Consider the following 20353-nt stretch of genomic DNA (forward strand, 5'->3'; position numbering starts at 1 on the left):
GAATTCCTCGATAGTGTGTGGAAGTGGTGTATGACGACAGAACCAGTGGGAATGCCAACGCAAAACACTATCACACGTTAAAAATACTCCTGTCATACTCTCTAGTTCACACCAGTTAACACACAGCCCCACGTCCCCTTATAATAATACCGATGTTTGGTAAAGTAACCGTCCCGTCCCCACAATGTTTTGCAACATCTCAACTTTCCCAAGTGGGATTTCATTGTCGTAACTAAATATAATGCCAGAAAATATAAGCGCCAAATTCAATGTGTGGCTTTGCCTCACAGAAAAATAAATCACTATTTCTCTGACACAAAGATGTCCTTGGTTTAGGCCAGTGCAGAATGCACATGTGGGCCAGGCTAAATCAATAGTCCTGTATCTAAGAGGGCCCACCTCGAGGCTCACAGTATTCCTCAACCCGGGACAGGCAGATGTCTTATAGATAGGATCGAGCTGCATAAGCAGCATCAGGATTGGCTGACTGGATAACATCCATAAACGTTCTATATGTTATCGATATGATCCAAACTCCTATCATGATTGTCAGACATCATTTCTATAAAACATTCGATGCTTCATTGATATTATCGGGACACTGTAAGCAGCTTCCTGATTGGCCGACTCCTCCGCTGTGAGCAGACGCCTCGCTCCCGGGACCAGGATGAGGAGGGGAACTCGTCCACATCGCCCCCCCAACCCACCCCCCACCCCCCCTACGGGCGTTGGGAGCAGAGGACAGTGTTGTTCTTATCGCTCTGGTAGGGAGCATACAGGTCGATTTTTAAAGGTTGCCAGTGTATTGCGATTGATTTGGTGCATCCATGGGTCTCGAGCCCAGTCGCGGATCAGCGGTCCTATTGGATCAGACTGGGGGGGCACTCAGCTCTAACGGCGCCCCTCATCGCCTTTCTTCCTGAAGAAACATCATGATGATAACAGTCATAAAGGTTCCTCCCAGGGATTATTGTGGAGGGAGAGGTTTCTCTGGAGGAAACCTTGAATGGTACAATAAAACACGGACACGCACACATGAACACACACAAAAGCATTCACATAAGGACATGCACACAAACAAAAACATACACACACACAAACACAAACCCACACACAGACACACACACATATACACACACACACACACACACACACACACACACATATGGACATACACACAAATACAAAAACACACACACACACACACACACACACACACACATAAGCAGACATCCCAGGATGTACAAACACAAAAGAAATGCACACTCTCTTTGACACACACAAACACGTTTGCGTGCACACACACACACACACACACACACACACACACACACACACACACACACACACACACACACACACACACACACACACACACACACACACACACACACACACACACACAAACATACACAAAGAGCCAGTGACAGCAGAATAATAGCCAGCTATTTGGTAAACACTGTGACATTGGCTGCACAATGACAGAAAACATGTTTCCAAGAGCGCTTCATTAATGTTGTTGTGTACCTCTGAGCGGCTTTAAGGAGAAGCTTTTTCCTCTCCGCTAGCTTCTCCTGCAGAAATAGAGCACACTTTAGACCACTTCGAACAGAAAAATGTCGTTGAGAATCGCACATCAATGAATAATCACTCATTAATTGACAATATTGCGTTATATTACCAACATAATACGTTTGTTTTTCATTAGGTTCAAGAGCGAGAGGCTGCCGTTCTTACGAGCAGGTAAACAGCAGCATCTAGCGGTCACGGGATAACATTACACACGGACTGTACACTGCCTGTTGTTGGATCACCTGCAGGCTGTTAAACAGGCAGCAGATGGCGCTCTCCTCCTCATCCACGTTGTGGCACACCTCCCCGATCATGGCGCTGAGTAACACGATGGCCTCCCGCGTGGAAGTCTGAAGCTCCTTCACCGCCTGCAATAAACACCATAGACCATCATAGACCACCATAGACCGCCATAGACCACCAAAGACCACCATAGACCATCATAGACCACCATAGACCGCCATAGACCACCATAGACCATCATAGACCACCATAGACCGCCATAGACCACCATAGACCACCATAGACCACCATAGACCATCATAGACCACCATAGACTCCTCACAGATGCTAACTGGTGTCATGCTAACAGATGTGTATGAGCGCTCTCCTTAGCCTTACCAACACCGCCTGGTCCAACATCTCACATCCCTGTGCGTAGGCGGTCTCGATGTCAATGCAGTGGGTTCGATTCTCCCTGCAGCGCAAGAGCAGTACGGAACAACACAACCCAATGTAAAACAACACAACAAAGCAGCGATATGAAACAGTATGAGCGGGGGGTTCCCTGGGGTCACAGGGTAATCAGGGTGGTATCACAGGTACGTGAGGTTGGGACCGTACCCTTGCATGTCTCTGAAGCACTTGATGCAGAGCATGGATTTCTTCTCCGTGGAGAACAAGATGTAGGGCTCCTCGTGGAGAGCTGTGGAGAGAAACCGCAACACTGTACAGTACTGTCACCACTCTGCAGCCGTTAACACACTACTAACACACTGGGGAGAGGTAGACTGCTATTTAAAACTGTTGTGGCTGAGATTGCGAGTTGAGGAGAGAGAGAGAGAGAGAGAGAGAGAGAGAGAGAGAGAGAGAGAGAGAGAGAGAGAGAGAGAATAAGAGAGACATGAGAGAGAGAGCGCGAGAGAGAGAGAGAGAGAGAGAGAGAGAGAGAGAGAGAGAGAGACCGAGAGAGAGACATGAGAGAGAGAGAGAGAGAGAGAGAGAGAGAGAGAGAGAGAGAGAGAGAGAGAGAGAGAGAGAGAGAGAGAGAGAGAGAGAGAGAGAGAGAGAGAGAGCGCAGAACGAGTCAATGACCTCGAAACAGACATTGTCAAAGAGTCTATCACGTACTAAAGGGCTTACTAAATAATGCTATGTAATAGGAACTAAATAAGTGTGGAAAAAGCATAGACTAGCAAGGGAGCTCATTCTGAGGGGTTCAGTTGGCACTAACTACAGCTCCTGATGGCCCTCTGAGACGGACCTTCTCACGACAGCCTGTTCCAGGTGGATGCCCGACCCCTAGAGTGAGGATCTCTCGGACCATCGGGGATCCAGCAGAACAGGACTGTATGGAGAGAGCTTCAGAGGGACCATGAGGAGGAAAGGAGCCCTTTAATGGAGTAGGTTCAGCTAGCTGGCGCCTGGTTCATTTAAATGGGGACTGTAGTCTAGGCCCCAGGCTTAGGGTGTTAATCAGTGCAGGTACACCAATCCATACATTTTGGGTTTATAACCTGAAGCCTGATCCCAGGACAGGAGATCTTTGGTATACCAAAGCAGGTTTTGTTATTGCCTCTGGGCAAGTGATAATAAAGTCTTTATCTTTCAAACTCCGGCTTTCTCTACCTCTCTTATTTTGTTAAAGTGCTAAAGTATTGCGTTTTATCTACGACAATACCCCCAGCCGCTTCAAACGCCTCTGGCTTTTGGCTGAGACTTGGTGAATAATTAAATATTTTTGTTTATGATCTTCTGCAGCGCTGGCATAACGAGGAATAATAAATATTAATATTCTTTGAAGCTCTTTTGTCTTAATGATTGACATGCATAGAACATGAAGGTTGAAACATGAGGCAGGCTCATTCCAGAGACAGGTAGAAAGGTAATTGTTGCAGTACATACATACATGGTTTACAATTTGAACCGTATGTACTTTACTTAATATTTATTATTTGTATTATATAATATCATTTTGACCTAATACATTATAAAAATAAAGTTGAAATAAAACATTATTTCAACTTTAAATAATGCCCAGTTAGACTTTAAAGTAAAACAGTGTCCTTGATCTATTGGTCTGCAGTCCATAGCGCGTCAGGAGCTCCCCCAACAGCGTGGGGGACCTGAGGGCCGGGCTGGGCCCCGGGCCACTCACAGCACTTCCTGTGGGTTCCTTTGGCGCGCTTGGCCAGGGACACGATGTCGTGGTGGGAGAACATACGGGCCCTATGGGTGGTCTCCCTGCACGCACCACACAGCGGCTGGGCGCACGTGTTGCAGAAGAACATCCCCCCGGTGTCCTGGACAGACAGACAGACAGACAGACAGACAGGCAGGCAGGCAGGCAGGCAGGCAGGCAGGCAGGCAGACAGACAGACAGACAGACAGACAGACAGACAGGCAGGCAGTCAGGCAGTCAGACAGACAGACAGACAGACAGACAGACAGGCAGACAGGCAGGCAGGCAGGCAGGCAGGCAGGCAGACAGACAGACAGACAGACAGACAGACAGACAGACAGACAGACAGACAGGCGGACAGGCAGGCAGGCAGGCAGGCAGGCAGGCAGGCAGACAGACAGACAGACAGACAGACAGACAGACAGACAGACGGATAGATAGGTAGAACGACAGACCGACGGACAGGTAGACAGTCAGAGAGAAAGACGGACAAACAGAAAGACAGACAGATAGGTAGAGGGACAGACAGAGATACAGACGGACAGACAGATAGAGAGACAGACAGACGGACAGACAGGCAGGTAGCAGGAGAGCCAAGCAGACAGAAAGGTAGGCAGACAGGCAAGCAGAGGGAAAGAAAGAAAGAAAGAAAAACAAAAATATATAGTTATTCATAGAAGAAAATACAGATGCAGATCCTCGTCTGGCTGCAGGCGTATCCCCCAGAGCCCCCGGGGGTGGCCATGGCCAGGCTACCTTCTGGTCACTCTCGTGGTCACAGTTAGCGCACTGCACCGCCTGCTCTGAGTCCGCACTGTTGTCCACCAGGAACCGGAGGAGTGGGTCCTCCGGGGGCAGCGCGTTGGCCCCCTTTATCACCGAGGGGAACCTAGGACGCAGGACACATTCACTAACACAGTCAACGCACAACAACAGAATCATGAAACAGACGCACACACAGACAGCATTGGCTCAACACAAGGCAACCTGTGACTTTTTTTTATAAATAAAATGGAGCTAAATGGAAATGATTAAACTAGTCGTCTATTGTTAGCTTACTCTCTGTCCCGCCTGAATATTAATTCGTGTGTACAACACAAATTTAAAATAAAAGTTAAATCAGCTGATATGTACGATAACACCTGCAGGGGCGGAAGAGAGCTTATAGAACCTCCGACACCAACGAAGAAAACACAAGTGCGTTTGTGGAGCAGAATCAGGAAAAGTAAACAGTCTGTCACTCGCAACATCCTTCATTTAGAAAGTTCCAGAATAAATAAACACAGAGAAGAGCTCAGCGGCAGCGGTTGGGGAACACGGTTTACTGCGGGATCACTATCACCGAACCAGACGACAACCATGTCTATCATTCACGAGGAGAGCGTGCGGGGCGGCAGCATGTTCCGGGACATCAACGCCGACGACGAGGACTCACAACCCACCGAGATCGAGAGCATGTGTATGAACTGTCACGAAGACGGTATGACCCGTCTGCTGCTCTCCAAGATCCCCTTCTTCAAGGAGGTCATCGTCAGCTCCTTCCGCTGCGACCACTGCCACTGGTCCAACACGGAGATCCAGTCCGCGGGCCGGATCCAGGACCAAGGCATCCGCTACACGGTGAAGATCAGGTCCAAGCAGGACTTGGACCGGGAGGTTGTGAGGTCTGACAGCGCCATCACCAAAATCCCTGAGCTTGATTTCGAGGTGCCCGCGTACACGCAGAAAGGCTCTCTGTCCACCATCGAGGGGCTACTGGACCGGGCCGTGGCCGCCCTGCAGCAGGACCAGGCGGTTAGGAGGGCGGAATTCCCCGACCTGGCCCTCCAGATAGACGAGTTCGTCCACAAGTTGCAGAAGTTGAAGCATGTGGAGGAGGAGTTCACGCTGATCATCGAGGACCCCTCTGGGAACAGCTTCGTGGAGAACCCCGTCGCCCCCCAGAAGGACGAGGCGATGACCGTGACCCACTTCACCCGGACGGTCGATCAGGACGCCCAGCTGGGCCTGTATCCGGAGAACCAGCTGGAGGAGGAGAAGACTGAGAACAACCTGGAGGCCATGCGGGGCGAGGTGCTAAAGTTCAAGACTAACTGCCCCGAGTGCAACGTGCCCGCCTCCACCAACATGAAGCTGGTGCAGATCCCCCACTTCAAGGAGGTCATCATCATGGCGACCAACTGTGACGACTGCGGCCACCGGACCAACGAGGTGAAGTCCGGAGGGGCAACCGAGGCGCTGGGCACCAAGATCACCCTCCACGTCACGGACGCCTCAGACATGAGCCGAGACCTGCTCAAGTCCGAGACCTGTGGCATCCTCATCCCGGAGTTGGAGTTTGAGCTGGGCATGGCGGCGGTGGGCGGGAAGTTCACCACCCTGGAGGGTCTTCTGACCAACATCAAGGACCTGATCGTCTCCAAGAACCCCTTCCTGTGCGGGGACAGCAGCACCAGCGACCGCAGCGAGAAGCTGCAGCAGTTCGGAGCGAAGATCGACCGGATCATGGCGGGGGAGATGGACGTGCACATCATCTTGGACGACCCGGCGGGCAACAGCTACATCCAGAACGTGTACGCACCGGACCCAGACCCCGAGCTGACCATCGAGAAATACACGCGCACGTACGAGCAGAACGAAGACCTCGGGTTGAACGACATGAAGACGGAGGGATACGCTGAGTGAACAGGCCCAGTTGAACTTGGATTCAGCACAAAAACTTTTGCCGTTTTACTTTTGATGGGATGGGATGGTGAGGGAACCTTGCCACATTTTTTTTTATTTGTGAGCATTTATGGTTATTGCTTGTTCAAATCAAAAAACTGAATTCCCGTCGTCTATTTCCATGCGTAGTCCCATCAATTTAAGAATATGCGTTATGAGTTTTCAAATTAAATAAACACGTTTAATAAATATGACAGTGGAGGGTGGTGAGTTCCCTCCACTGGAGGGAACAAGAATTCCATCGCATTCATCCACTATAGGCTTGTACCCATGATGGATTATTGCATTATTAGGACTTTCCAGAAGATGTCGCTAGATAATTTGGCATCGTCAGAGTTTTGTTTGAATGTCATTATTTTACGCTAGTCTACATTAAAGAAATTTTGAAGTTGTCCCCGAAATCAAAAGTGATTTATTTAAATATTATATATTTCACTTGTCCAAGTTCCAAAAAGATTGAACATGAATGTAAACACACCTTTTTTAGGAAAAAAAAAAGTTATGGGAAACGGATTTCCCTTTACTCATTTAGCAGACACATTTCTCCAGATGAAATCATGTTTGATTTCATGGATGTCAGTTTTGTTCCTGCAGGCTTTGGTTTCTGGATGGTCTCTGATTCCTAGCGATGGGTTTTTATTATCTCCTCTCAAAGAGTGGTAGTAGATTAGACGGCTCTTGGGTGAGCTGGGGCTTCAGCAGGATGTAAATAGTATCTTGTAGTAGGTCCCAATACAGCAGTGATATAGGACCACCCTCTGAGTTTCCAGGGAGATTCACACTGCAGTGAGCCTTCCTAAATAGATTTATGTTAACTGAACTGCTGCCCAAACCATCAACAACATGGTAAAATATACCAAACAAATATATAATAATCCTTGAGTTGGTGGGTGTGTCTTGTAGTTCTGAAGGGTTGATGTAATTAGTATATATTCTCTTTAGTAATTTAGGAGATGCGGTTGAACAGGTAGTTCAGAGGTTTAAGGCATGAGATTTAGCCTGAATTAGGCCGTTTTACAGAAAACCGACTAACTGTATTGTCAACGACAGCACTTTGGAAGGCCTTGAAGCCGCGCCAGGGAGTCAGGTCACCTGATGCTCAGCAAAACAAAGGAGATAAATATAGAGCGATGGGCCTCACTGTATCTGAACCCGGCTCACCGGGCCAATCGGAGCACCTGTCCGCGCAGAAGCCCTTCGATGAATTCTCGCGTCGTAGGTTCAAGCGGTCTCATCTAATAATAGCCTAATCATATCACGATCACAGCCCAATGACCACTTATAGGGACAGCTCCATCTGACTACGGTTCAATGAAAACTAGCTTTTGATTTTGTTTTATAAACTCAATACAATTGATTTAATATTGTATATTTTTTAACTGTATATTTTCTGAACTTCATCTTATAATGCACCACAATAAAACCCTGACAAAAAAATAAGATTTTGCGTCTGATGGTTAATGTCGTTTTAATATGTCCTAAAATAATGATAATGTAATGTCTGTGGTTCGGGGGACAAGCCTTACGTGCCAAGAGAAGACATGGCGTCTCTTTTGAGGAAATAAGGTTGGAACTGATGCTGCTCTTTATATATGTGAACCATGTTAAACCACCAGGTGTCATGTCACTGCATTTGATTGGCTTAATCCACCCTCCAGGGGTACTAGATAACGGCACATGCCTCGATTGACATGGCTCCCGTCCCCGTCCCCGTGTCGCGAGGGTCTGCCAAGGACTCACCCAGAACCTGGTCTGACCCCGCAGCTGCTTCAGACAATCAGAGGTGGCGGAGGAAGATGTATCGGCTACATATCTCACACCTCAGCTGGGAGAAACTATAGTCTGGGCAAATTTAGAACCATTTACCATTCTAACCGAAAGTGGTCGAGGCTGCTTGAGTAGGACGTTTTGATAAAGACAAAAATAAAACATTAAAAATGTTGTACCATATAGGACTAAAGCCATGAGTTTGAACTCAATTATGTTTGTCTAGCAACGCATTGTAATCTGGGGTGCACAATGATATCGGCTCAGCTACGTTTTTCGTTTGCAATTATACACCCAAACCCTAAATATATTTATAGGTCTAGTATTCATTTAATTATAATGTCAAACAGGATGAGACCGTACATATTATATATGACTCTACTACATGTAGGCTATAAGCGGGTTGGTAAGGTAACAGAATAGGCCTGCTTTACATCAGCCGTATATTCCAGTCAGGTCGTAAGAGACGCACTTCTATCAATAATCTCAGCAGTTCCTCTCCTTACCCACAGAGGGGGCATCTGAGGCGGCCTTCATTGGTCTGTCCGCGCAGACAGCGGGCGCAGAAGATGTGGTAGCAGTCCAAAAGGCACGGATGCTTGTACTGCTCGTGGCACAGGTGACACACCAAAGGGTGCAGGTTAGTGCATTCCACGTTGCACAGGCTATCCACATTAGTGAAGATCTCCCCCGCCATCTACAAGAAGATAGGCCTACAGTTATCACCGACGTTTGAAACAACTGGAAACAAGAATCATTTGCATCGTTTTCTGTGGTCGTCATCATCAGATTTAATGAACACAGTTTCACGTCAAGTTTATTTGTCATACCAAATAACATAACTCACAACGTTATCGGCCAGAAACGCTGCCTTTTCTTTTTTTTTTTCTACAACTTTTGGTTAGTTAAAACAGTTTGATAATTTGGTCATACCTTCTCAGCCCAATGAAGCCTTCTGCTCACTGAAGTATAGAAATAAAAATCCACATGGAGTCGTATCCTGTCACCATAAACAAATAACCGGTGAATCCTACCGTAGGCTGTTGAAGTTACCGAGGGTCTCAGGCATACATTTTCACTGGTGATATCAGCTAGCGACCCCCCTGGTCGGAATGACAGCAATGCAGCTCTTCAATGGGCAGCTGACAGACTGCCCTTCATGCCAGCCCCGGCCCCAGCCCCAGCCACCTCGTCCGGCCCAGGGCGGGTGAGCCGGTTGGAGGTGCCAATTGGAATGAAATAGCACGCTGTGCTGGAGAATAGAGAGTAGCCAACCTATTGTATTACAACTGCCAATTGCAAAGATACCATTGTAACTATTATAAGCTCTTGCATAGAGTGTTCATTCTTTAATAAATTCTCACACACAACTTTGTGTGAAGAAAAGGGCCGACCAACGGCGTGTATTAAAATAAGTTTATTAAATTTAACTGATTAAATAAGAATATCTCACGAAATTTCTTGCCGAAATTTTCCCATCATCTACGTTTAATTCACAGAGCCTCCATACATTTCACTGTATATTTAGAATGTTCGTGCACACATTCAACCAAATTGTATTCTTATTTTTACACGAATGTGTCGCATGTGTACAGTAAGCGCGAATGGATTCCAATCGATCACCGATAAATGGATGCAATCGATCGCTCCGCCAGATCTCTTACTTCCGGCTCAGCCTTCTCTCCTTCCTTTTGGCCAAAATTCTCAGTCATGGCTCCACTTGTGAGTACACAAATGTGCAAATATTTCGCCAAATAATGATCATATTGTGTTTTATTCTTTACTCTTGCGTTTTTAAGTAACCCATTCACAGTCTTTAGTCATCTGCGGGGGTCCAGACTGTTTGTTTTTGTCGTGATTGTTCTGAAGCCGCTCACCACGTTGGGCTAACGGCACATGCTAACCTGTGCTAGCTGTGCTACCGCTGCCAGGAGGAGATCGACTCGATCACACCAGGCATTCGCTGTTGTTTTGTTGGATCCCGACTGCTCGTTTTATACGAGTCTCCAAACAACGTTGTAAACGTCTGACATAGTTCTGTAGAAAACGTATTTCAAAGCAGTTTTGGCGTATCACCGGCCTGCCAGTACCCGGTCCTGGACCCATGTAGTCCTACTCTACTGCGTCTCTGTCTGATTATCGTCATGTTGTTTGTCCTCGATATACGTGTCTTAACATTGACTAGCTTTCAATCATACCTTATTAGAATGTAGACTAGTAGAATGTGCACTAGAGTCGTGGGGCATATGGTCCCATCAGACTAATGGGCCCCCCTAACTGGTGTCGGAGATGTTTTGAAACTCTTCTTTTCGACTTTAACAGCAGAAAAAGCCGGTTGTGAAGAAGCAGGGTGGCAAGAAGAAGAAGCAGGTTCTGAAGTTCACTTTGGACTGCACCCACCCTGTCGAGGATGGCATCATGGACGCAGCCAACTTTGTAAGTGCAGGAGTTTTGATAACTTTGACACTGTACATTAAAGGATCACTACCTTGTCCTCCTGATTTTTTTTTTTTCGAAAGCACTAGGTACGTTTCATACGCAAGTTTTAATAATGGGTTATTGGCGATTATGAACATGCCAATGGATTGGTCTGATGGGCTACCTATCAGCACTTCAGTCGTTGTATAGGCTAGAACAAATCATACCGGCAATTTAGAAAGTCTGTTTAAACATAAGCCAGTGGTGGATTTGTTCTCTCCAGTGTGTCGCTTTGTAAAACGGGTTCATGTCCCGGGTTGCTCTGCTAACATCTCTCCCACGTCCGTCTCACAGGAGCAGTTCCTGCAGGAGCGCATTAAGGTCAACGGCAAAGCCGGGAACCTCGGAAACGGCGTGGTGTCCATAGAGCGCAGCAAGAGCAAAATATCGGTCAACTCTGAGGTCCCCTTTTCCAAGAGGTAACGGAGCTGCATCATTGTTCATCAACACTCTTCATACACTGCTGCTTATGTTCCCTGGCCGTATTGGACATCTGTCACGCACTGGTACACAAGTTTCACTTCAACCCTCCCTCATAACCGTTCGGTGCGTCGATCGGTGCTCGCGTACAGGTGTCAATATTCCGTAATCTGATTGACTGAGACCCCCCGTGCCTTCGAGGTAAAGAAAAGTGATTCCGGAAATGATTTTGGTAGGGGACCAATCACAGCCCTTGCCGTCGCGTCAAAATATTGGATGCGCATGCGCACGGTAGAGCTTGGATCGGGCTCAGAAAATCAAGCCCGACCCCGAGCCCGTGCACGTTCTGTCCGAGCCCGACCCGACCCAACACATTAACTGTAATTAGGAGCCCTAGCCCGATTTCAACCCGACAATTATTTTAACACATATGTAACTTTGTACACATTTGTTACTAGGCTTACTCAGCTAAATATATATGTAAGGGATAATGTATAGAACGCCGGTCATTATCGGGAAAATAAGACCCGACAGGGCGAACAGGACACCGACGCGCAGCGAAGGCGTCTTGCTTCGCCCTGAAGGGGCTTATTTTCGAAAATGACCGGCGACGTTCTATACATTGTCCCGCTTATTACACGGCTACTTGCCAAAACTAAAAAAATAACTTCACATGGTGCGCCTTTTTACAATTTATTCGTTACCAGCATTCATTCATAATTTTTTCACAATGTCTTGTTTTTAAAAGATTTATGATGACTTTATGCTCTGTAAGGTGACCTTGGGTGCCTTGAAAGGCGCCTCTAAATTAAATGTATTATTATTATTCGTAGTGTTGATCAGCAGTGCAATAATAAATTGTCCGCAAAGACGGTGACGTCACTTAGCAATGGAAGACACTGGGGTTAACAAGTCACCGGACTAGCTTCCAAAGTGAACGGAGCGTTCCACGGCATTGAGAAGACCTGTGTAATAAAGGCCTATAATATTTCTGTTTATGGCATAGATTTCTCCTCAGATTAGGCCAATAAACCAATGATAAAAAATAAAAATAAAAACGCTCGATCAAAGGCCCGGCCTGACCCAGCCCGAGCATAGTGGTGGGAAATATCGGAGAAGGATGCACTTATTGTACAGCAGGACGCAGGGTGCAAGTGCAGTTGGAATTGGTCATCATGGCTAAAATTAGAAGGCACGACTGAGGTGAATACAATGATACAGTGACATACTTTCCACTGTCTTGACTTTTTCAATTTTTTTTAGAAAAAAGGATGTGCTAAATGCACACTCTGCATTAAAGAAATTAATTATGCCAGCAGGGGTGTACATGCCCTGTATGCACACTGTAAGGCAGACATTCATCGGAGGAATGTGACAACAACAATAAGTACACAAAGTGTTGCACAGCTTCTCAGAAACCCTCTTCCAGAAACCCCCTAAGCAGCAGATAAGATCAGGGACAGTGAAAGGCCTACACTGCCAGTACCTGTACCTGTGATCGCATATCCAATGCAGAGGTGTGTGTTTGTGAAAATGAATTAACTTAGTTTAAAAAGTCACTTTAACTGAGTAACTAATATATTTTTTATCTTTATTGGCATATAGCATAGGCCTTCTCATGATAATAGGATATCATGCCATCATATTTTTTCAGACTTCGGGTAGCTCTCTCTTTTTTTGTCATACATGTGTTTGCATCCCTGTTATAATAAATAGACCTGACTTGAGGAGCCCAGAGCTAGCACTTAAGGAAGACATGGACGAGTCATGTTGCATTGATCTGGACTTTGAACTATTCTTCTATTGCAGTTGTGTGGGATAATTGCCGTGGGAGTTGTATATCCGCTTTTCATTATGGGATGTAGAGATGGTCATATATCTGAACTCCATAACATACCCTATATATCTTTATTTGATTTAGACATTTGAACCAACGTCTGACACATTGAACGTATTGAAGTAGTTACGCCAACATTCTACTTAACCCTTTAAAAGAGGGCGCTCTTTGTGGTCTTTCAGTCACTCTGTCAACGGTAATTTGCCTTCAGCTAAGTTTCTATTTGGCTCAAAATCAATTGTAAAATATCATTTAGGAATGTGTGCCTTGTCTGCATTGGGTGCTCTATATACTGTACTGCCACTGCGAATCATGTGCCATAAATGATTGCTTTATTGCATTCTTGACTATTGTGTATTCTATTTTCCACAAGTGAACATTTATTACGTATTGAAAATGTTCTAGCATTGAATGGGGAAACTAAATGAATGACTCAAAATGGGCTTGAGTGTCGACACTTAAAGCTAAGGTATGCCATTTATGCCGTTTCTTTTTATTTTAATTTTTACATCACGGCGGCAATCATAATTAAACTACTCTGACGATATGAAATGATCATGTATCTGGTTGGATACTTGCTGACTAGCTGGTTTCTCTCCAAAAATATATTGGCAGTCGAGCGTTCATGTTTATATTGTAATGGAATGACCAAATAGTTGATACTACCCCTTTTTGAAAATCAAATGATCGCAACAAAATAATTGTTTCCCCAGAATGCGGTATTTAAAAGGATCATACTAACAGCACTAAGTGATGGACCTTTATGAATAACGCAGAGGTGGGAGGACGCGCTGATGGGTCCAATAGATTATTTTAATATTTGAAGTAATCAAATGTTTATTAGACTCCTGTAACCTTTGCCATGCCGTTTAAAACGACTTCAAAGTCCTGTCGTAATACCAGAGCAATAGGTCACAATCACTCTGCCCGTGCTAAGGATTATTTTAGTTTAATCAATTAATTTATTAATTAACACAAATGCAAGTAGTACCAAACAAGGAATAGTTTAAAAGGTGTAAAAACCAAGAGGTTTACTTACCATCATGCATGTATTGCTCATGCATAACTTTTAAAGGTCCCATAACATGCCACCAGGTGTGAGTGTGAGCCGTTTCGAAAAATCTGTGTCTTATGACATCACTAGTAGACGTGTCCACCCAGATGTGTGCTGGATAGATCAGTCTACCAGCTACCCCGTGGACTGTAGCAAATGTTGCTCATCTATCCGGCACACATGTGGGTGGACACGCGGTGATGTCACAAGACGCAGACTTTTAAAAGGGCTTGTGACGGCTAACCCCACTCACACCTGGTGGTCTAACATGTCCCCTTTAAGGGACACAAACCAAAGGGTTGTTCTCATCGACTGTTCCATTCAAACCTCCCAGGTACCTGAAGTACCTGACCAAGAAGTACCTGAAGAAGAACAACCTTCGGGACTGGCTGCGTGTGGTGGCCAACACCAAGGAGAGCTACGAGCTGCGCTACTTCCAGATCAACCAAGATGAGGAGGAGGAAGAGGACGAGGACTAAACCTGTACACCTTCAATAAAAGATTTTCACTTTACAACTCATTGCTTCTTTGTTTTATGTCACGGGTCAGAATCAAAACCTCAGCGTCAAGGATTTAGAAAGTGCTATTTGGAAATACTGGGTTATATTAGTTAGTCCTTTTAGTGCTTTTAGTGCATTACCAAGAATAAATTGAGAAATGGGTGATTTAAAAATAATAAAAAAAAATCTGCCGAAAGTCAATCATTTTACTGTAGTTTGGGGATCAAATGGCTAGAAGTGCTGCCCCTTTATTTCTGTGGTCCAAGTCTGGCATCCATCGTGTTGCAGCGTGGTAACCTTGACGACGGCCGATCCGGGTCTGCGAGGAATCCGCTCCGCGCGGGGCGGTCGGGATCACCGCCGCACGTCAGACTTCAATTCATCAGAGTTAACGAGGACTTCAATAATGTATGGTTCTCTACTGTACTATCTGGCACACACAGACGTGTGCTAATGGATCAGTGGAGGGCATCTCATGAAGGTTGTTAATATATTTAACGACGCCCTCTTCGCTATCCTGGATGTTGGTGTCCAATGGGCGCTGCGATGTGAATCGACGTAGGCGCTGATCCGGTGTATCGATCCGCGACGCCAGGGGGATTCGGGATAAGTTTGTGTAACCTCGGTGTGTCCGGACTGCCCAAATAAATGGTGGAGCTCCGGCGACAGGCGTGGGAGTCCTCTGACGGCTGGAGGTCCACGCTGCGCCGGGCAGGCCTCGACTAGTTAGGACTGGTAACGAGGAGAGAGCATGACTAACTAGTTGTGGGTGAAATTATGGGATGGATTGTCATGGCAACAGACCAGACGTCACTATCTGGGCATGTGTGTGTGTTCCATTTTTTGTCTTTCTTATTTTCAGACCGCAAGACCTGGATAGGGAACAGTGGATAAAAAATATACTCATCTGTGTCAGGTGTACCCGAGAAAACTAGAGGCAAAAAATTAAAAGTATAAATAATATTGAATCGACGAATCCATTTTGTGAGGCAGAGAAATCGCTGCGGCATTTGGAGGGTTAACTTTTGGTATTCTCAGGCTACAGGGTTTGGGGGTATGAGGAGGTAAGGATGCCAGGGTACCTGAGTAATGAAGACGAGGGACACGACGACATGGATTTGGAAGACGACATGCCAGGTGAGCGGGCACAGGGAGGAGGCGTGGTGTCCTTCACATATTTAACGCAGTGAATGCGGGGAAAGGGCTCGTCCTGCGTCCCAGAGAGCAGGGAGGAGGGGTGGGGTGCGATCAGCACAGTCATGCTCCTATGTCGTCCGCACGACCCACTATCTTCGCGGGGACGAGGGTCGTGTTCACCGCCAGCCGTCTCCGTGACCATCATAACGGGCTGGAGATGGAGGGAACCAAAAAAATCCCCGAGTGGATTCCGACAGATTTTTTTTCTCTTCTTCTCATCCCAGACTGCGTTTACGTGCACGATGCGCTCCGTTGCTAAAACCCAGTGACTTTTGTTCCAACTTTTGTTCAAAGCGCACATTGACGCGTTGTTTTTATTTGTAAAGGCGACAATGTCATTTTAGATTGTCACCTAATGCGCGCTAACAAACGCACCGCCGTGCGTCTTCTACATTGTATAGGTGCGCACTGAAATGTTAAGCTTTTAAAACATATTGTACAGAGATAAACAACCATCAGTCTGTGATACGGTGTGATTCAGAGATGAGGTTATGTTTCAGGTGGATGACTTGTAAAGCGCGCTGTGTCCCCCCCACTCCGACCACCACCCCCACCCCCCAAGAGCGTTGACCAGCCGAGGTGGGGAAGCCACGTGTATACAGTAAACATTGCTTTTCAAGTGTCCGGTGTCGCTGTGATGATACTTCTCTGCCACTTGCACACGGCTCTGAGAACCGCTCAGAGCTGACAGTTGATGCGCTAAGCGTCGCTCACCTCCTCGCCAGACTCTGGCGTCAGGCATCGGGTCGTCGTTATGGGCTTCGCTAAACCCCTGCGTGGTGGTCGATTAAAACGGTGCAAATGAACAAAGCGCCATCAGCCTGTCTATAGGCGAGTTGTTTTGGTCTGGGGAATTAGGGATTCTTGTGGTCTTGAAAAGCTGCATCGTTGGGATGAAAGGAATTGCCAGCCACTTGCTGTATCGAAAATTATCCAAATGTAATATTTATAATACAAATGAAAATTGGGTAATGTTTAGCTTTTTTTGTGGTTTATTTGTTATATTTCTATAGACGCTACTACTGGATAGACATTTTCTATAGGGGGCATTTGGTAGGCCTGCATAATAGTATTGTGTGGCAATGGTTTATGTATGTGACTGATCATTCGTCATTCGTTACAGCTAATATCCAGTCTATGCATCCAAAACACAACAGCACCACTCAAATGTCTGACGGAGGATTTGTTTCCTACCGTCAGAACGGAAAAAGCCGTTTCTCTTTGGTGGCAGAATGACTGACAGTTGTGCTCTGGAATGTTGAGCGGCTCATCTCAGCCGGGTCGTTCAAACGGTGGTTGGCTCTCTCGGCCACCTGTATCCCCGCCACTAGGCTGAGAGGGAGGGGTGGGGGTTAGGGGGAGGGGGGGAGCCACGTGGAGCCAGCACTGCGAGCTCCTGATGTCTTTATCCATCTCCGTCAGAGCGGATCCCAACTCTCACAGGAGCCGTTGCCACACTCAATTGTGGCAGATTTTGTTTGACAAAGTGGCTCACTCCAGAGACCCCCCCCCCCCCCCACACACACACACACACACACACACACACACACACACACACACGTTATTACGGCAATTCATCAAAATACCCCAGCATCAGCCAGACAGCACAATCAATAGATTTATCTTATCGGTTATTTTGGACGTTTTAGTTTCGACGGCCATCTTGTGAAGTGAGGGGGGTAGGGCAGCAGGGGTAGCCTAGTCTTCCAGGTGTGTGACCCCCAGGTGCCCTGACTCCTACCTGCTAATGCCATTCCTCCCTGAATAACACCACGTCTGGCATCAGACGGGAACGGGTTTAGTGTCATTGACATCATCAGGTGTACTAGAGTGTACACGGTTCAGGTTAGGGCCGTGGGGTGGGGCCTTGGAGTCCTACCTGAAGGCTCTGGGTCTGGTCCTCTGTCCACAGTCCACCTTCAGGCCTCCTGGAGCAGGGTGCCTAACGACGTACCCTACGTACCTAATGACCCAAGGCCCTCCGTGGTTCCGGAGTTGTAAAGAGAGAGAGACGAATAGAGCGAGATTTTGAAACCGAACAAGTAAAATAATGGACCCCTTCCCTCTCGACTCCCTTCCTCCTTCCATTGCGCTGCCTTTGAGATGCGTTGCGTTTCCCGCCCCTGTGATTGACGAGCATGATGACATCTCTGGACCAATCAGGGAAGAGATGGCTGATCAGTCTGAAAGGTCCTAGGAGCATTCTGAAATCTAAATCTGCTCATACAGAGGCAGGTGCACCCGACTGGATTCTGATATTCTCACAGCGCATTCCACGTACTAACAGCTGGACGACGAAGCCATCTCTGAGTCGATAGCCCGTAACAATAGTTATTGAATCTTACCAACTGCTCCTGTAATCAGATTATTCTTCATTGAATACAACGTTACTGATGAGTAGATTGAGGGGGTGTTGATTGTGAGGTTATGATCTTAAGACGGGAGGAGGCTGTGATGACCAGGTGAAGGGGGATCTATCCCCAAAACACGGCTCTGAAGAAAATGTTTTGAGAAAAAATGAATCAAACACAATATTGACATGATGTTGGAGGTCTCATGATTCTTAGAAGAGATTCACTACTCAAAAAGATCCATACCTCTGGCAGAGTTCTGTCTGGTCAGGGTCACTGGTTGGGCTGAGTTCTGTCTGGTCAGGGTGACTGGTTGGGCAGAGTTCTGTCTGGTCAGGGTCACTGGTTGGGCTGAGTTCTGTCTGGTCAGGGTCACTGGTTGGGCAGAGTTCTGTCTGGTCAGGGTCACTGGTTGGGCTGAGTTCTGTCTGGTCAGGGTCACTGGTTGGGCAGAGTTCTGTCTGGTCAGGGTCACTGGTTGGGCTGAGTTCTGTCTGGTCAGGGTCACTGGTTGGGCTGAGTTCTGTCTGGTCAGGGTCACTGGTTGGGCAGAGTTCTGTCTGGTCAGGGTCACTGGTTGGGCTGAGTTCTGTCTGGTCAGGGTCACTGGTTGGGCTGAGTTCTGTCTGGTCAGGGTCACTGGTTGGGCTGAGTTCTGTCTGGTCAGGGTCACTGGTTGGGCAGAGTTCTGTCTGGTCAGGGTCACTGGTTGGGCAGAGTTCTGTCTGGTCAGGGTCACTGGTTGGGCTGAGTTCTGTCTGGTCAGGGTCACTGGTTGGGCTGAGTTCTGTCTGGTCAGGGTCACTGGTTGGGCTGAGTTCTGTCTGGTCAGGGTCACTGGTTGGGCTGAGTTCTGCCTGGTCAGGGTCACTGGTTGGGCTGAGTTCTGTCTGGTCAGGGTCACTGGTTGGGCTGAGTTCTGTCTGGTCAGGGTCACTGGTTGGGCTGAGTTCTGTCTGGTCAGGGTCACTGGTTGGGCTGAGTTCTGTCTGGTCAGGGTCACTGGTTGGGCTGAGTTCTGTCTGGTCAGGGTCACTGGTTGGGCTGAGTTCTGTCTGGTCAGGGTCACTGGTTGGGCTGAGTTCTGTCTGGTCAGGGTCACTGGTTGGGCTGAGTTCTGTCTGGTCAGGGTCACTGGTTGGGCTGAGTTCTGTCTGGTCAGGGTCACTGGTTGGGCCGCTGGTTCCAGGTGGACTCAAAGGTGTCACTGAAAAATTTGTTGCATCAATATTCATTATATCGAAGAAATGTGGACAGTATACTGTTGTGGTAGTGAGACCAAAGATACAATTCCTATTTTGTGCATTTTCATGTGCATGTCATTACTCATTTAATATCCATACTGTTTCCGAAAATGGTGTATACATGCAACAAAATGGAACCCATTTATTCGGTAATTGCAGCACAGTTTGTGAGGAAGTTTCTGGCCACAAGGCCATTTATAGACATGCCGCATATCCACCACTTTCAACAGCTGGCACAAAATAAAAACCTTGAGTGGCAGGGTAGAGAAATAGGCTTTCCAGTGTAACCTGGCAACAAGACGTTGCTAAGCGATCAATGCTACAATGCTGCGACTATACTCCTGCATTATTAGCCTTTTAAACACACAAAGTTGACTTGTGTTGATTATCTGTGTTTGCGTGTGTTGTTAATTAGCGCCCTCCATCACTGCTCGCTACGGGCGCCTCACACCGTGCCGGGCTGTTGCCATGCAGCATATGTTGCTGTTTTAATTGTTTTTGTTCTCGGCTGAAACTGAAAGATTATCTCTGGCTCTGAATGTTATCCCCAATTGGAAAGAGGTCTATTTCTGGCTCTCCAGTGGTGAAAGTTGACACCATTTCCTTGCTTGCTCTTTCTGCTCATGAATGCAGTGTTTCTGGTGTACGTAAGTAGTACTGTGTTGTTTTCATCTTGTATGTATTTTCCCCTTTGGTGTACTTGGCCTAATTTAATCAGCGTGTAAATGCGCGTGGGCGCCACTGATGTCTTATAAACTCCGCTCTGTCAGATGACTCTCATCTGTTCTGGGAATTGTGGATAGGTGTC

General features: G+C 46.9%; 3 protein-coding genes across 4 annotated transcripts; 2 read left to right on the forward strand and 1 right to left on the reverse strand.

Moving 5' to 3' along the window:
* Positions 1–1297: 1297 nt before the first annotated feature.
* Positions 1298–9773, reverse strand: rnf207b (ring finger protein 207b). Of its 2 annotated transcripts, none has more exons than XM_060068236.1 (8): positions 9499–9773; positions 8971–9161; positions 4730–4862; positions 3950–4094; positions 2416–2497; positions 2194–2269; positions 1815–1940; positions 1298–1574 (listed from the first exon to the last, which is right to left on the reverse strand). In XM_060068236.1, exons 2-8 carry the CDS (start codon positions 9159–9161, stop codon positions 1446–1448), a joined length of 882 nt encoding a protein of 293 aa, XP_059924219.1. In that variant the 5' UTR covers positions 9499–9773; the 3' UTR covers positions 1298–1445. The 2 variants fall into 2 exon arrangements, with proteins under 2 accessions (XP_059924219.1, XP_059924218.1); XM_060068235.1 differs by having other exon boundaries at positions 9398–9773.
* Positions 5136–7089, forward strand: zpr1 (ZPR1 zinc finger). The gene has a single exon (XM_060068234.1). The coding sequence runs from the start codon at positions 5333–5335 to the stop codon at positions 6656–6658; it is 1326 nt and encodes a 441-aa protein (XP_059924217.1). The 5' UTR covers positions 5136–5332; the 3' UTR covers positions 6659–7089.
* Positions 9774–10044: 271 nt separating the features above from the next.
* Positions 10045–14769, forward strand: rpl22 (ribosomal protein L22). The gene is made up of 4 exons (XM_060068237.1): positions 10045–10186; positions 10787–10900; positions 11237–11361; positions 14588–14769. Exons 1-4 carry the CDS (start codon positions 10094–10096, stop codon positions 14730–14732), a joined length of 477 nt encoding a protein of 158 aa, XP_059924220.1. The 5' UTR covers positions 10045–10093; the 3' UTR covers positions 14733–14769.
* The last annotated feature ends 5584 nt before the right edge of the window (positions 14770–20353 follow it).

This window comes from Gadus macrocephalus, chromosome 13, assembly GCF_031168955.1.
Source record: "Gadus macrocephalus chromosome 13, ASM3116895v1".
Lineage (NCBI taxonomy): Eukaryota > Metazoa > Chordata > Actinopteri > Gadiformes > Gadidae > Gadus > Gadus macrocephalus.

What these genes read in the sequence shown, in the direction of transcription:
- zpr1 (XM_060068234.1), top strand. Translation starts at nt 5,333, where the DNA reads ATGTCTATCATTCACGAGGAGAGCGTGCGGGGCGGCAGCATGTTCCGG.
- rpl22 (XM_060068237.1), top strand. Translation starts at nt 10,094, where the DNA reads ATGGATGCAATCGATCGCTCCGCCAGATCTCTTACTTCCGGCTCAGCC. An exon ending in TCTCAGTCATGGCTCCACTT is followed by an intron (nt 10,187 to 10,786) that starts GTGAGTACACAA and finishes CGACTTTAACAG; the next exon opens with CAGAAAAAGCCGGTTGTGAA. An exon ending in GAGGTCCCCTTTTCCAAGAG is followed by an intron (nt 11,362 to 14,587) that starts GTAACGGAGCTG and finishes CAAACCTCCCAG; the next exon opens with GTACCTGAAGTACCTGACCA.
- rnf207b (XM_060068236.1), bottom strand. Translation starts at nt 9,161, where the DNA reads ATGGCGGGGGAGATCTTCACTAATGTGGATAGCCTGTGCAACGTGGAA. An exon ending in TGCTTCAGAGACATGCAAGG is followed by an intron (nt 2,270 to 2,415) that starts GTACGGTCCCAA and finishes CTTGCGCTGCAG; the next exon opens with GGAGAATCGAACCCACTGCA. An exon ending in TGTTGGACCAGGCGGTGTTG is followed by an intron (nt 1,941 to 2,193) that starts GTAAGGCTAAGG and finishes TGTTTATTGCAG; the next exon opens with GCGGTGAAGGAGCTTCAGAC.